At 39.0% G+C, this 15786-nt stretch overlaps 1 protein-coding gene across 1 annotated transcript in view; it reads left to right on the forward strand.

Moving 5' to 3' along the window:
- BAG1 (BAG cochaperone 1) overlaps positions 1–15100 on the forward strand; it is a 34323-nt gene extending 19223 nt beyond the window's left edge. Inside the window, exons 6-7 of the mRNA XM_065398536.1 lie at positions 7179–7241; positions 11783–15100. Coding sequence (XP_065254608.1) covers positions 7179–7241; positions 11783–11872 — 153 coding nt within the window. The 3' untranslated portion in view covers positions 11873–15100. The remainder of the gene's footprint in view (positions 1–7178; positions 7242–11782) is intronic.
- Positions 15101–15786: the final 686 nt, after the last annotated feature.

Genomic DNA, 15786 nt, shown 5'->3' on the forward strand with positions numbered 1-15786 from the left:
TTGCTGGTGTAAAGCCTGGGAAAGAGAATCCACTTTAAAGAGGTGCTTTAATTTGGCCTCCACCCAAACTCTGCCAGCGTGTGTCTGTTGTGAGGAGTGAATAGGATTTCTAGGAAACTGATTTTTAGGTGACCTTATTTATTGCTTTTGTACTGCCACAACTTTAACAGAAATGTAAATGTTGAGGTTTTGTTACCAAGGGCGTAGTTTAATTTGTAGTACATCACAAAATGATTTTAACGTTATTAAATACACTAATTTCTTTCTGTAACAGCTAAAACATTTAAAACTTAAAAAACAAATCTTCATTTTTTACAGATTCTTTTATTTCTTTTAAGTGTAGAATCTTTCACAGGGGAAAAACCTTGCTTGACAATCTCTCAAATGATATCTAATATCCTTGTTTGGTAAAACAGGGCATCAGTTTTAGGTGGCAGATTTCGCATCCCCTGGGTCTCAGTATCTAGTGGCGATGATGACAGTGACTGTAATTAAGTTGGTCAATGAGTTGATATTGCTGCTGTCATGCTTTTGTGCCATGTTCATAGCTCACTGCCATGCTAAGTAAGTTGCCAAGTGCTTGTCCAGATAAATTGGCAACACTGTCCCATCAAAGCATATTTCTGATGGTCTATATATAGACACTGACTTCTGTTTTAAGTAGATTTTGGTCTATTGCTGTACTAATTCTGTCCCCTAATCAACAGTTTTTAGTTCAAACTCAATTTACACTATTTCTTTGTCTCTGTATGCTTTCTTTCAAAAATAGTTGATATGTTAAATAATCTTCCTGACACCTTTCATCACTTCAGTCTAAGCACAGCATTTCAAGCCTTCCCTGCAATAGCCAGACCAAGGAGTGTAAAGGTAGTTACTCTCCAAAACCAGTCAATCTGTAGCTTCTTCTGAGATTGCCATGAAGGATGTCATTTGTCCTGATGACACTTGTGCTTTAGGAACAAGGCTGAAATCACAAATTTAATTCATGTAGGACATGGAACAGCTGTCAGACTGTGTCAATTTTTGTTCACTGCTAGCCTGGATTGGATTTTAATCTGATTTAGAGGTGAATGAATGACTGTATACCTTGAGCCATCTAATCCCCAACTTTCATATTTTAATATAAAAGAACTAGAGTTACACAGTAAATGCCAAAGCCAAACAAAAAAGCTACCTTCCTTTTTTTAGCCTGCTACCTGGCTAAGAATTTATATCCTGGATTGGCAAAACTAATGTCAGAGAACAAAGGTTTCTAGTATGGGTCCCTAATTTCAGTGAGAGGTCAATAACTAAAATAAAATGTGACCACATGGAATGCATTCAGTCTGTCCTTCGAACTTCTGAGTAGTCAGCAAAATACCTTCTTCTGCTCTTTGCAAAAACTACTTTTAGCTACTACTTTGGAAATTCATTCTCACTTCATGGCCAAAGTAGAAAACTTCCCTTGTCTCTGATACAAAATATTATGTACAGCATGTCAGACAGGGAGCTTTCCGCTTCAGTTAGGGCTATAAGATTTTAGCAGTTTTACAAAGTTGGTGATTTATAGGAAGTATTGAAGTGTCTGTTTTTGAAGACTTCTGCCTACTGTGAAGGTGAAGTAGTCAAAGTTAAAATGATCAGTTGTAAAGAAAAAAGTGATCAATTACAATTTACATCCTTGTTGTTGTTGTTCATTATTTGTATTCCAGTAGTGCCTAACGAGTCCCAGCCATGAACTAGGACCCCATTTTTTTTAAACACAGTATAAACTAAACAAAAAGGTAGCCCCTGCCGCAAAGAGCAGTTAGCCTAATTTCACCTGTCATGAGTTTTAAGTGATATATGCAATCCTATATCTTACCCACCTTTGCTATGAAATTTAATTGCAAATTCATAATTGGTTACTGATGTCCTTGACCTGTTTAAAAGGCAAACTAAACAGAAATGTCTCCCCTGAAAATGGTTCATGTAAGATGCATGGAAGACATTTTTCTCCAGGGTGGACATACCAGCTATAGTGAAGACACAGTTCTTATCTTAAGAAGACAGAAAATATTAAAGCAAATTTACACTCTTAAAAGAAATGGATTTGATCAAGAAAATACCAAGTTAGGGGAAAGAGTGTGATTTATATGTAGCAAGCACCATATTTATCTGCTTTAAGGTAACAAAAATGAGTCTTTCCTCCCTCCCCTTGATTTTTAACCCATGCTGCACTTTTCACTTGATACAAATTCCAGATATGTTCATATTAAATACTGATTACTTTGGCAAATACACCAAAGGTTAAAAAAAGATATTTAATATTACAGTTAGGAAACATTTGTTAGATGTATTACAATTTACTAGGAGCACAGACATTTCATGTCAAGGTGAAACCTTGTTTTGTCCCTCAGTGCTTAGAATGATGCAAGTTTATTTCTGAAGCTTTGTAAATTTCTTATTTTTCTTAATTGCAAATATTTACTTTGTAAGCATTCCTTGGTGTCTTAATGTGAATAATAAACATAAAACCAAAGATTTTGGGGGAGAGTTTCAAAAGTACAAATAGCAGGTAGGCTAAATGGGAGCTGGGCACCTACCTGCCATTTGTGCCTTCAAAAATCTCCCTATTTATACTATAGTTGATTATTATTATTTTCTTTGTTTAGTATTTAAGAAGCTGCTAAAATATCTGCATCATTATTAAAATTGGGATTTAACGATGTGGTGTGCTTATGCAACTTACTCACCAAACTTAATGGTACAATAAGACTATGGAGGGATTGTTAAAGAAGAAGCCACACACTTCAATACTATAAACCTTAAAGGTATTATATTTAAGTAGCAAAAATTCTTTATTATAGATCAACTATGCTTATATTCATTTACAAGCTTTTCAAGTTCTTTTTAAGCATTTGAGGAACAGAAATGCTAATTTAGAGAATGAAATTGTAAGAAAAACATAAAAATAACATTTCCACATGATTCCAAGACCTGTCACTCCCAAGACAGATAGTCATGAATATAAATTTGACCAGCGATTAGTAAATATGTATTAACTGACTACACCTGCATGAACTGATATAAACCCTGCTCTCTGAATCCAACCCAACTCTAAGAGGTGTGTTCTCCACTTGCATTGAACTCTGGACCTGATCCATTGCCTATTGAAGTCTGTGAAAAGATTGTTGAGATTATTATTGGGACCAAGAGCTCTGAAGAACAAAAGGGAATAAATTGCTGAAATTAATGCAGTTTAGGAGAAGAGAGGAAAATGAGATGGAGACAAAAAAACAACAGAACACACAGAAGAAGCTCACTGCACAGTATTGGAATAAATTATGCAGTAGAAAGCATTTTTTAGCCCAAGCACTGCTCTGCAAGAAATGCCACCACCAAAGCTCAAAGTTCATTTGGTGAGAGAGTCTTGCATAAGCACTGACGAGGGTTAGGTTAACTTTAGTATTAAGCTTGATTTTAATTAAATATTGAAATGTTATTGTGACTTAAGGTTTAATACCAGCTTCATCTGTTAAACCCTGAATAGTTGGACAACGTATTCCTGGAGAGGAGACGTAAACTGACTAAGGTAAAACAGAGAGACTCTGGGATTTAATTTCAATTTACAATTCTTACTCTTCATTAATCTACCTGAAAACCTTTCTTTAAGCAAGTTGATGAGTTATGACACAAAGATCTCTAATTTCACTCCTGCATGGAACCCTGTTGAGATATCAGTGGGCCTTTGTACAAGCACAAGGATTTGTCTGTGTGGATGCAGTTACAGAACTGGGGCCTAAGACTTTAAACGTATGCTCTCTGAGTGGCTCCTTTAATTGATTTAAAGTTCTCCTCCAGTTACCAAAATTCATAGTTTTATAAATGGACATTTTGCTAATTCCTGTTTTAATTTATCAATGATAAACCAAACAGGAATCAGCTACCTTTAAACAAACTTTCCTTCACCATCAATAAACTGTCAAGTCTGTTCTAATTATTATAGATAATTACTTTTGAGAATAATTTTCAGACTGTAAAAAACACTTCCCTGGGCAAAAAAAAGGTCTCCCTCTTGTAGAAAATGTGATCTGTATTGGAAGCTCTCTGCCAGTCTTCAGACACAAGAAGATCTTGTAAAGGAACTAACATGTTGTCTTATTTCCTATTTTTCTTTTTCTTTGTAAATTTGTAAAATTATTAAAATCTTTAAATTATTTTGCTTGTCTAAGTCATGGCATCCCCGGGGCACAGTAAGAACCTCTGTGTCAAATAGTAGGATCACATCCCTGAATTTGAGAAACAATTAATAATTAGTTTTACCTGATCTCCGTTTCTCCAGATTATAATTTGTAGTAATTTGGGGATAAAATTGGTTTGGTACTGAACACCCTGACTCATGCCTCTTTCATACCCTCACTAGGTATGGTATTTTTATTACTAAAATGGTATTTCATTATAGAAAATCTGATGGACGAGTGCGTGCGCTCTCTTTCAGTAGAGTTGCAAAATTTCCTACCACAAAATAAATCCACTAGAAAACTTTGCTCTGAATTTTTTATAATAAAAAGATAACTTCAACGTCTCTAAGTGGCAGTTATATAATTTATTCCAAAGGCTTTGTTTTTTATTTAACAGTTATTTTGTTGGTATTTATTTTTGGTTTTAGCATTGGTGTTTGAACATGTTGGAGTTTTAATTTTTTTTTCATTGTTTCATAATGTCCTCAATACATACAGTTTGTGAAAGAAAACCATAAAGTAGACTCCCCTTAATAAGCCTGCCTCATTGGAATAGAAAGATGCACGTTAAGGGAGTTGCAATGAATAAGGGCTCATTGCAATACATTGTACTGCGGAATATGTCATTAATTGCTTTAAAAGAAAATCTTGGTGAATAAAACTTACACATTAGCTATTACAAAAGATTGGTGTGACACCTAAAATGATAAGCATTTGAAAAGTCAAACGTTGGAAGGTGGACATACAGTGGGTTGCCATGTCATAATGTGGCTCTTGGTTGATTGGTTGAATATGTGTTTGACCTCCAAGAATTGCTTCTTGGATGGAGTTACATAGTTTATGTTGTCAAATATTTACAAATTACGCTAGTGGTTGGTGCCCATGGCTGTATGATTATGTGGAATCTCTTCGATTACTGGTAGAGTTGCTCCTGAATCTGCCCTGTGCTGTAAATCTGAAGGAACTGAGGCCATGTTAGGCAAATAAAACCAACCGATTAGATGTAAGGTACATTATAGTGAGAGAGATTAGACACTTGGAACCAGTAGCTCCATAGAATGAATGCATATGTTTTCTAACAATTGTATGGTTTATCACTCCATATTAGGCGTTGAAGGAGGGAGATATGAAGGATTTATGGATTGTGTTATGACAGGACTTGAAAAAATTAACTTTTTAGAGGCAAGTAGGAGGAATTCTGTTTGGTGCTGGTAGTGGTGATCATCAGTTTCTAAACAATTTACACTTTCGTTTAACAAAAAAAAGTGTCTATCCTGATGGTTGCAAAGGGACTTTCCAAATGTGAACTGCTGCAGTGCTGTCTTCCTGAGTCTGCAGATGGACCTCTCTGGTGCCTCTGCTACTGCTCATAGTTTTCCTTACCATCTGAGAGAAATTAACATTAACATTGATGCTATTCCGAGCCCTGTGGACAGCACTGAAAATTGACAAGAATTATATCAGCTTTACACTACTGCAGATTGGGAAAGCCTGAGCAGTTATTGAAGCTAAAGGGGTTGAAGCCCCCGACCCCCAAGTCTGAAGACTAGGAAGTAGTAGCAGAAACAACTTCCACTTAAACAGTTAGGGATCTTTTAGTGCAGTGGTCCCCAACCTTTTTCGTCTGGCGGGCGCTGGACGACAAGCCACCGAGGACCGTGGCCGGCGCACAAGTATCTGCCGAAATGCCGCTGAGAAGCGACAACGTCAAGAGGCGTCGCCGCCGAAATACCGCCGAGAAGCAGTGTCATCAAGAGGCGTCGCCGCCGAAATGCCGCCGAAAATCAGCGGCATTTCGGCATCGCCGCCTCTTGACGTTGCCGCTTCTCAGCTGCATTTCGGCAGATGCTTGTCTGCCGGCCAGTACGCGGGTGCACATAGATGCCCCGGCGGGCGCCATGGCGCCCGTGGGCACCACGTTGAGGACCACTGTCTTAGGGTGATATGTGGGAAAGAGAACTCCTTACCCCTCCACCAGCCAGGGGGAGTGGGAGTGAAGGGGATTTCAAATTTCAGACATGTATTGAGCAAGAGGCTGATGCTAAGGAAGGAACCTCAGAACGGATCCCAGGAGCACAGCCCTCCTCTCTCCCTGCAGGGATATATGTGTGGAGTCTGGGTGTTGTTGTTTCTAGTAACATTCATAGGGTGCTAAGCACTGCACTAAGACAAAAGAAGGCACAGTCCCTGACCCAAGAGTTAACCCTAGACTTCACTGGTGCCCCAACCCAACTTTTTTATAATGGCCTCTGGCTTGTAGGTCTCTGGTATATTTTTCAACTCCTATAGTAAATGAAAACACAGTTTAAGAGATTGCCCATTAGGCTAGGGATAAAAGAAAGGATTGTTCCTCCCCTCTTCTTGTGGCCTACTATCCAGAAAGGCTAAGCACCTGCAGGTCCAAAGGGGAGGCCTGGTTGCTTAGCACATCTCAGACTCAGGTCCTATCTTCTTATAACTATATATGTGATTGTTATTTACCTACAGCTGTATCAGTTTTTCCTGTTACTTAACTTTGTCCAAAACTGTACCACATTATTGTCAATAAAAGCCCTGTTTAATGGCCCACCTCAAAAGTACAAAGCATTTAAAACTTGTTAAAACAAACACACAAACTCAACTAATGTAGCAAATGTCATGAGCAGGGAAGCTGAAGCAATATAAATGAACAAAGGGATGCCCAACAGGAAACTTACGCCAGAAAACACCAATTTACATTCATTAATTCCTGTAAATAAGCTTCAGAGAACACCAGGCATGTAGCTTTAAATGGACTAACTGTGCCACTGAACCTTCGTTATTTAGACTTTTGGAAATGGATTCCTTTGAATCCCAGTTTAAGTAGACGTGCATGCCTGTTAAAAGGATTCCACTGTGTAACCGAATGCTTTATATATTATGTACAACTTTTTCCTTATGTTTTGTACATTGATTTCAAGATGAACCAATATCAAATTGTTCATTTATTTACTGCAGAATCTGCCAGAGAATTTCTGTGATTGCAAACTGAAAAAGAAGGGGTTGGTGAAAAAAGTTCAGGTGAGTCTTGCATTAAATAAATGTTGGGCACTTGCACAGCAGCAGTTGATCTGCTAAAATAAAAGGCCCAGGGTTACATCGCAGGAGATCCCTTGGATTTTTAGGCTTTGGCTGATCTCTTGGAGGGATGGGTTATCAAGCCTCTCTAAGAGCAGTAACACACCAACATTTTATAAACTGATACAAAAAGGGATGGAGTTACATAGTTTATGTTGTTGTCAAATATTTACAAATTACCCTAGTGGTTAGTGCCCATGGCTGTATGATGACGTGGAATCTGTTTGAGTACCAGCAAGGAAAAACACGTCTCACTTTAACTCTCCTGCATCTGTATGGGGTGGAGTAATGAAATTGCAGACAGACATGTATGTCATAAAAGTAGCACCTTGGTAGAGAGGTGGAAAAGGGTAGGAGGCAGAGTTCCCCATCAATTTGTGTGAGACAGAGTTAGGATATTTGTGTTTTTTTTCTTTTATATAATATTTACTTTGCTATAAACTGAGCACCTTTATCTCACGAATGAAATCTGTGTTAGAGAAGAAATATGCTGGGTAAAATACTTTTTTTTGTTCCTATTGTGTGTTGCTTACACAATTATTCCCAGATGACTATTATTTCAATAGGAAAACATAGTGGAGTTCTCTTACTTGATACTAGAATCTTAACCCCTCCAGAAAAAGAGAGAATGGCGTCCGTAGGTAGGCGGTGATGCTGCTGCTGTTTTTAATTGTATTGCAGTAGCACCAAGCGCAGATTGGAGTCCCATTCTGATAGGTATTGTACCAGACATGACTTAAAAAGACAGTCCTGGCCCTAAAGAATGTAAAAACTTAGCACACAACAGATGGATGAAACAAACTGATAGGGAAACTTAATTCTGTCTAAATAAATAAATATTCTGTAGTCCTACTAGTGCTGATATAGGGTCTCCACCTGCAAGGGCAGTAGACCATACCTTCTGTGGGGCATATCTGAGCCAGCAACCTGCTTCTCTGGTAATGCTGCAATTAGAGCAGTTACAATTCAGCAAGTGGGAATACTAAAAGCTTCTGTTAATGAATCAGCATGCATTATGTATATGGCATTAAAAACTTCTGGCAGGTCACTCTTCATAAAATGTGATAAATTAAGAAAAGAGTTTTATATCTTATAGAGGAAGCTCTTACTTAGGCCTCAATCCTGGAAGCTGTTCCATGCAAACATACCCCATTGCTCATGCAGAGCTCCACTGAAGTCAGTGGGGCTTTGTGCGGGCACAGGGATATCACATGTGCTTCGAGTTGCAGGATCAGGGCCTAAGGTTGTAGGCTCTCGAGCAGAGATCAGGACTATCCATGTGCTTATATAGGCCTAGCACAATTGGTTCCCAATTTTATTGGAGTCTCTGATTGCTACTGTAATATAAATAATATAACATTAAAAAAGTAAGTATCCACTTTAATTGCTAAAATTAGTCAATTAAGCCTGATACAAATATAGTGAAACTACGGGAACTACCGATTTTGTCTACAAGGCAGACAAGTTTCCATGTTCCACATCCACTAGAATAGTAGTGTTCTCAGTGGTGCCCACAAACCTCTCTGGCACCTGATCCTCCCAGTGGTGTAAGAGTTTCAGTCTGCAGTATAAAATGGACAGCAGCTGTTTGATTTGGCCTGTTACCCTGTGTGGTCCATTAATTTAATAACAGGGAGTTCTGTAAAGTTTATAGAAGAATGCATTTGTTAGCAACTAGCTTTATTGATGTGAGGCACCCAAGTGCTGATTGACCCTGTTAAAGTTTTAAATACATAAAATTAACATGCTGTGATACATGCTATATTGTGTGCATTCAGCTACATTACAGTATTTAAATAGCTATATTACAATAATGGTAAATATGAAACTCTGCCTCAAAGAGGGTCCTAGGAGGAGGATTATATCTTCCACCAGGACAGTGGTTCTCTGTGGTGTAATAGCAGTCTATTTCTTTAGAACAGGTGAGTTTTAAGGCTGCCAGTCTCCCTCTGTTAACTCCCTTCACCTATAGTGGGGGATATAAGACTGCCTTTGGGGACCATAAGGGATGTGCAGCTGCTATGTAATTCATGAAAGTTACATGTTTTGCTGCTGTAATGTGGTTTGCTATTTGATTACAAGGGCTTAATTGAAGCAGGTGTTGGTTGTACACCTCTACCCTGATATAACGCTGTCCCCGGGAGCCAAAAAAATCTTACCGTGTTATAGGTGAAACCGCGTTATATTGAACTTTTTTTGATTCGCCGGAGTGCGCAGCCCCGTGCCCCCCCCCCCCCCCCCCAAGCGCTGCTTTACCGCGTTATATCCGAATTCGTGTTATATCGGGTCGCGTTATATCGGGGTAGAGGTGTATGTATGCAGGAAAGAGAACAATAGCTTCAAATAACCACCCACTTATCCATTTGAAGCACAATACTAGACCCATCTGCTTGGACTGCCCACCTCTGACTGACACCCTGTCCCCTGCAGCTCAACGGACCAGTTTGTCAAGAAAAGTGAAGGGGAATCACAAGTTGTAAACACAGTGGAACCTAAGACACAGGGTTTCTGGTGGGGGGAAAGTGACATTTGTGGCTGGGAGGGAGTTGTTGACAGGGTCTGTTTGCTAGGAGCAGGCTAACATGGGGTACATCTGCACTGAAGCAGCACAGCGACAGCGCTGCAGCTGAGCTGCTGTAATATCTTACATCCATGGAAGGGGTTTTTCCATCAATGCAAGGAATCCATCTCTCTGAGAAGCAGTAGCAAGGTTGATAGAAGAATCCTTCCATTGAACTAGCCATGTCTGCACTGCGGGATAGGTTGGCCTAACTGCATTGCTCAGTGCATAAAATTTTTCTAGGCAAGGTTGACTTTAGTTTTAAGTGTAGATTGGACCATAGACGTGCCCTGCGTAGGGAGTCTGATGCAGTTGGGCCTTCCAGAGCTAGACTTGCGTCTAGACTGCTTCATTGTTTTACAGAGACAAGGTGGGCAAGGTAATATCTTTTATCGGACCAATTTCTGTTGGTGAGACAAGCTTTCGAGCTACACAGCTCTTCTTCAGGACTCAGCCTTGTCTCTCTAATATCCTGGGACCAGGAAGGCTACAACAGCACTGCAAACAAAGGAAGTGATTGTTTTACAGTCTTTTTTCTCTTGTTTTGCTGTGTCCCTGCTGTTCAGCTTAAACAATACTTTGTACTTTGTCATTGTACAAACCACTGGTTACAGCTCCTGAAGGAAGACCTGCAGGTGTAAAGCCCAGCTGGGTCTGCTGAGCAGTCATGGTTGGTACACAGGGGGCTGGAGCCAGAGACCCAGTCTAAGAGCAGAGAATCATGGGATTCTAGTCGTGAACTGTGACAGGGACCATCAGCTCTTACCTGCTCTCTGATGGGCAATCAATAGACATCCTATGCAGTTGGTATTTGAGATGTGAGAGCTCGCAGTCATGGGTGAGAATCATACACTGGTTGGGGTATCCCTTACTGGAATTTTTAGGGTGATAACGAACTACTACTTTGAGTTGGGAAGGAATCCCTTCATCCCCTTTCTGCACATGGCTGCCCAGCTGGAGGCGTGGGGTTCATTTTGCCCCAGAGCAGAGGTTCGCGAAGTGCTTTTTTCGTGTTATTGTTGTGCCCCCCTTTCTCCAAAGAAGCCACATAAACATGGCCTCCTTCCCCTGCCCCTGCCAACTCCTGCCCATCAGGGGCAGAAAGTGAGTCAATGAGGAGAATGGGTGGGCTCATGCCTATGGCAGCAGTGGGGTCTGGCAGGCTCTATCCCCTGAGGAGCCCAAGGCAGTGCGAAGCAGACCAGTGCTTGTATTCCACCCCCTTGCCCAGAGCATCTCGCTGCCACAGGCTGTCTGAGCCAGGGTAGGGCAGCAGGGGGGAAAGCAGTAGGTTGCTGCCAAGGCATGCCTGTACTCCCTACCACCACCGTTGGATACTCCCTGCATGCTGTCCCCATTGCTGCCCTGCCCTGGCCCAGACACCTAACTGGCCGAAGTCCCATCCCCCACTCCCCAGTTTGAAAACCAGTGCCCTAGAGCATTTGGGAGATGTAAGATTTGTAGGTTTAATGAAGGTTGCTTAGTTTGGTTTGATACAGCTTTCAGTGGACAGGAATTCTTTGCAGTATTGGTGCCAAGTACCGAGATATGTTAAGCTGTACATGAGAAAACAAGAAAGGGGATTTATGGTTAATAAGTCAAACCTATTTCCCCACCCCCACCCCTTGCTGATTGGCGATGCTAAATACTGTTGGTCTGGTGGCACTCTGTTGTCCTCATTGAGCTGATGTATTAGATTTCTACTGGGTAATGGATGAAGGGAATTTTCTGTTCACTTACTTGATAAGCTCTAACAAAAGTGGTGGCCATTTCTGAACCCAGAAGAAACTGTGGAGTTGTCTTTACCTCCAACTTCATGGTGGGAGCATTGTCATTTTAAAAAAAAATCGTATTCTTGGGGAAATAGTTTATCACTCCACAGTAATACTCACATTTAACTTTTGTTTGTGATTTTTATTTTCAGGGTTTTCTTGCCCAGTGTGACACAGTTGAAGGAAGTATTGGTCAAGAAATGGATAAGCTACAATCAAAGAACTTGGCACTGGCAGAATGAGGCATCACTCTCAATAAATAGGAGAAATAATTGCTCTGTGAGCAAGAAGAAAAGTTTGCTCTTTGTTTTGGAGCACATATTCAGCTTCTTCTTCTTTTTTTTAAAGCCCAGTCTGTTTAGACTGGTACTAGTCAATCATTACTTGCTGGTTGTCACATTTACCACTCACTCAAAGCTGTTCTTTTCAAGAGAAAACAATCCTCCCTGAAGAAATACAGAAATGTCTTTGTGGTGGATGGTTATGCATGTTTTAGTTAACTAAATACTATAGCACATTATACAATTCCGAGAGGTGGGCAACTTTGGACCATTAGTTTCGTTTTACAAGGACACTATTGTTAACTTGTTTGTTTTTCTCTACTCTCACATTTTCCATTATGTCATCAAAATTATTTGCAGCTCAAAAGACAAGTTTGGAAAAGCATACAAGTGACATAGGTTGCAGATGTAGGACTTTAACTTGACTGAAAAAGGCAGGTTGATACAACAGTTGGGGCATCTAGCATTCTAGTAGAACATTTAGAGCAATAAATAGTATCACACATCTATACCTATTTAACACTTGTATGTGTTCATAAATATAGGAAAACTTGACTACAGTGGAGGTTGTAACTATTTTAGCCTTAAACTGTCTGGATAAATGGAACGTACTGTAAAATGTATGGTACTTAATTTAACTAGTGTTTAAATTTCAGTGAACGCCTTGGCACTTTTTTTTGTTATACATATTTCTGATATACTGTGTATATAGCATGTATTTGTTTTCTGTGGTATACTCTCCCTTTGAGTAATGGTGTGAAATGGAACAGGATAATTCAAACTGTTTATACAGGAAGTGGTCAATCCAATCAAGCTCTGAGAATGGAGCTATTTTATCAGAGTATTTTTTGACTATGTGTTTCACTGAGTTACTGCAATTTACAGAAAATTGCAATTGATCATTTCTATTCCCTTGAGAATTGAGAATTAGTGGATGAATATTTATTAATCTATAATGTGTATTACAAAGTGAAATTTCAAACCAGATGTTTAAAAATGTCCTGCCATTGTTAGCATCTCCATAATGAGAGCTGCCATTTCACTGCTACTTCGACTAGGAAAGAATTCATCAATAAGCACTTGCTCCGGTGGCCAGCCGAGCACCCTCAACTCACATTAGACTCTGTGGAAGTTAAGGGTGTTCTGGATCACTTGCCAGATAAGTGCATGAGAATCTTTGTATTTTTATAGTTGTTTTAAAGTAAGTTCTCTTTACCAGAAAAAAAAAATGCAAAATGTAAGTGTTGATCATATTTCAATAAAGTTATATAATTCTTAATAAAATAATGGACCTCAAAATAGTCACAGTCCTCCAACATTTCTCCTGCAGTCATAATCAGAGTAGAACTTCCAGAGTGTCACAATCTCTTATCAGATGGGCAATATGGTAGCTCTGTTTCTTTTTAAAAATTAGTAGTGTTTGTTGTAAAGAAAGTTTTTAAAAATTAGATGTTATATTATACCAAATATAACTAGATGAAGTGACCATATTTTCAGGTAAATTGCACTTTTCTGTTAAATTGCAGTATTCCTTTAAAGTTGTAATAGTTTTCAGTATTACACGCAATTGTCAGGGTCTGTAAAAGTCTGCAGTAGGCTGAAACTTGACAAACAAGCTCTTGGCTTAAAATGAATTTATTTTGTTTCTCATTACAAATTTTTAGAAAGAGCTGTTTTTAAGATAGGAAGTAATTATATTTGTGGTTAGGAATGTGATGCCAGCTTTCAGTGCCTAGCACTATGGTCGTGATATGTTTGCCTGGGACTGCAGTACTATTGAGTGGAGCAGAGTTATATCCATTCCAGTGATGCCCCGGTTCAGTGCAGCAAATACTGCTTCTGAGCTAGATCCTGCTCCATTTAATCCAATGGCTAAAACTCCCACTGAATTCAATGAGTGCAGGATCAGCCTCTTATCAAGTGAGGAATTAGTCCTCACCTGCTCTAAACATAAACATGTTTTACATTTAGTAAACTTTCAGGAGCGTGTGTAGCATAGAAGGTTTTCCGTCTTCTCTGTGAGCAGAGCTGGGCAGGGCAGGTTAGATATAACTGCTGCTCCTTAGTAGTTCTTTATCCTGGGAAAAAACAGTGCGATCTTTGTGGTATTTATGAGTGGTCATCACAGTTCTGCTATAATAGGCAAAGGCTTTCAGTTAATGTAATAAAAGTGAAACCTATTAAGATTGCTTCTTAAAATGTCATTTCTGCTGGTATAATTCAAAAGAACATGGGTATTTGTTGTATCTGTTTTGCCAATATTTTATGCACTGAAAATTTATTTTGATAACGAAATCGAAAAATGAGTTACTTCATTTGGGAAAATGAATGACTTTGCATGTAAAAAGTTTTCCCCAAGGATTTTTAGTGTGGATTGACTGACTAATAGTAGTTTCCGAAATATGAAAGATTCATATCTGGTTTTTCCACAATCATGGCCTCAATCTTTGGCAAAAAACTCATTTTCAATATTAGAAAAAAGTGCAGTGGACTACTGCTGAGGAAGAGAGGGCAGAAAATGGGAATTTTTAAAATCAATGGAAATTTGGAAAGCTAAAACATGGATTCAGAAATCAAATTTAAGCAGTACTGTTTTGTTAATTATATGGGATAAGCACACTTCCCATTCAGTTATTGAATCCATTTTTCCTTCTGATCTTAAAAACAAAACACATCACTTTTTCACCCCCTGACATCTCAATAAAAGACAAACATGTTCTTTGCTTTTTCATTAGCCTCATTTTTCTCAACACCTCCCTCAATTGCTGTATTACTTTGTAACTATTTGCACATTTCAAGCTAACGTTCCTCTAATGTCTTTCATAAAAGACAACTTGTATTGTAAGTTGGAGTAAAACCACACCTTCACCCCCTAAACTCCCCTTTTGGCTGCAATGTGGTGCAAACCAAAACTAACATTCTTAGAGCTGTAAAGCCTCAGAATTATGGAACATCTTGCTCCTTAATGTTTGAGTAACTTAAAATATCAAACTTGTAGTGGTATTCTCTATGACCCAAGTTCTGCTGTTAGTCTCAGTGGTGTAAATCTGGAATAATTCCTTTTACTTCATTGGAGTTACTCCCAATTTGCAATGGCCCATGTGACAGTACAGAATTTGGGTTGATATTTTTATTTAACTTATTGTGCTACAGTAAATGAAGGGGGAAAAGGAAAATAAAATATGGAAAATACAATCAATTTCTATGTTGCTTGTCTGATCATTTTGGTGTATAGTACAGAAATCCTGCTGATTAATCCACTCCCTATTGACTCTGTACTTAAATATACAATAGCACCATTCTATGGTAAGTTACTGAGAATTTACTGTAATTAATTTATTGTACTACTTGTAGATATTTGATACTGCACACATCTTCCGATAATGATGTATGTAATTAGGAATTATGTTTCACTTAATGAGGCTGGCATGAAGTGTGGAAGATATGGACAAGAGCTTGCCAACACCTCTTCCTCCCCCACCCCAACACTTGTGGAAGGAGGAAGCCGTGATAGATTTAAGGCCCAGTATCTTCTGAGTAACCTCTGGGGCTTTTACTAGAAAGCTAGTGATATTTATAAAAATGTATACTTATAGCTTAGGCTTCTCAGTGGGAGCATTCAAAACAATTTCAGACTATTACAGGCCAATGGCCTCAACCAATGTTATAACCTAACTCCTTTAAACAACATTTTTTTGAATGTAGTCTCAGGCAAAATGCTGAGTTTAAAAAAAAAAAAGGCGAGGGGGGGAGGCTTGGCACAGGCACAGGTAAAGGAATGTGACTTTTCTAGCTACCACTACGAATGCCCTTCCCTTGGTCTTTCCAAAATCTTAATCTACAGCTTCATAACAGAAAAGAATTTGGTGAGCTCA

Source organism: Emys orbicularis, chromosome 2 (genome assembly GCF_028017835.1).
Source record: "Emys orbicularis isolate rEmyOrb1 chromosome 2, rEmyOrb1.hap1, whole genome shotgun sequence".
Lineage (NCBI taxonomy): Eukaryota > Metazoa > Chordata > Testudines > Emydidae > Emys > Emys orbicularis.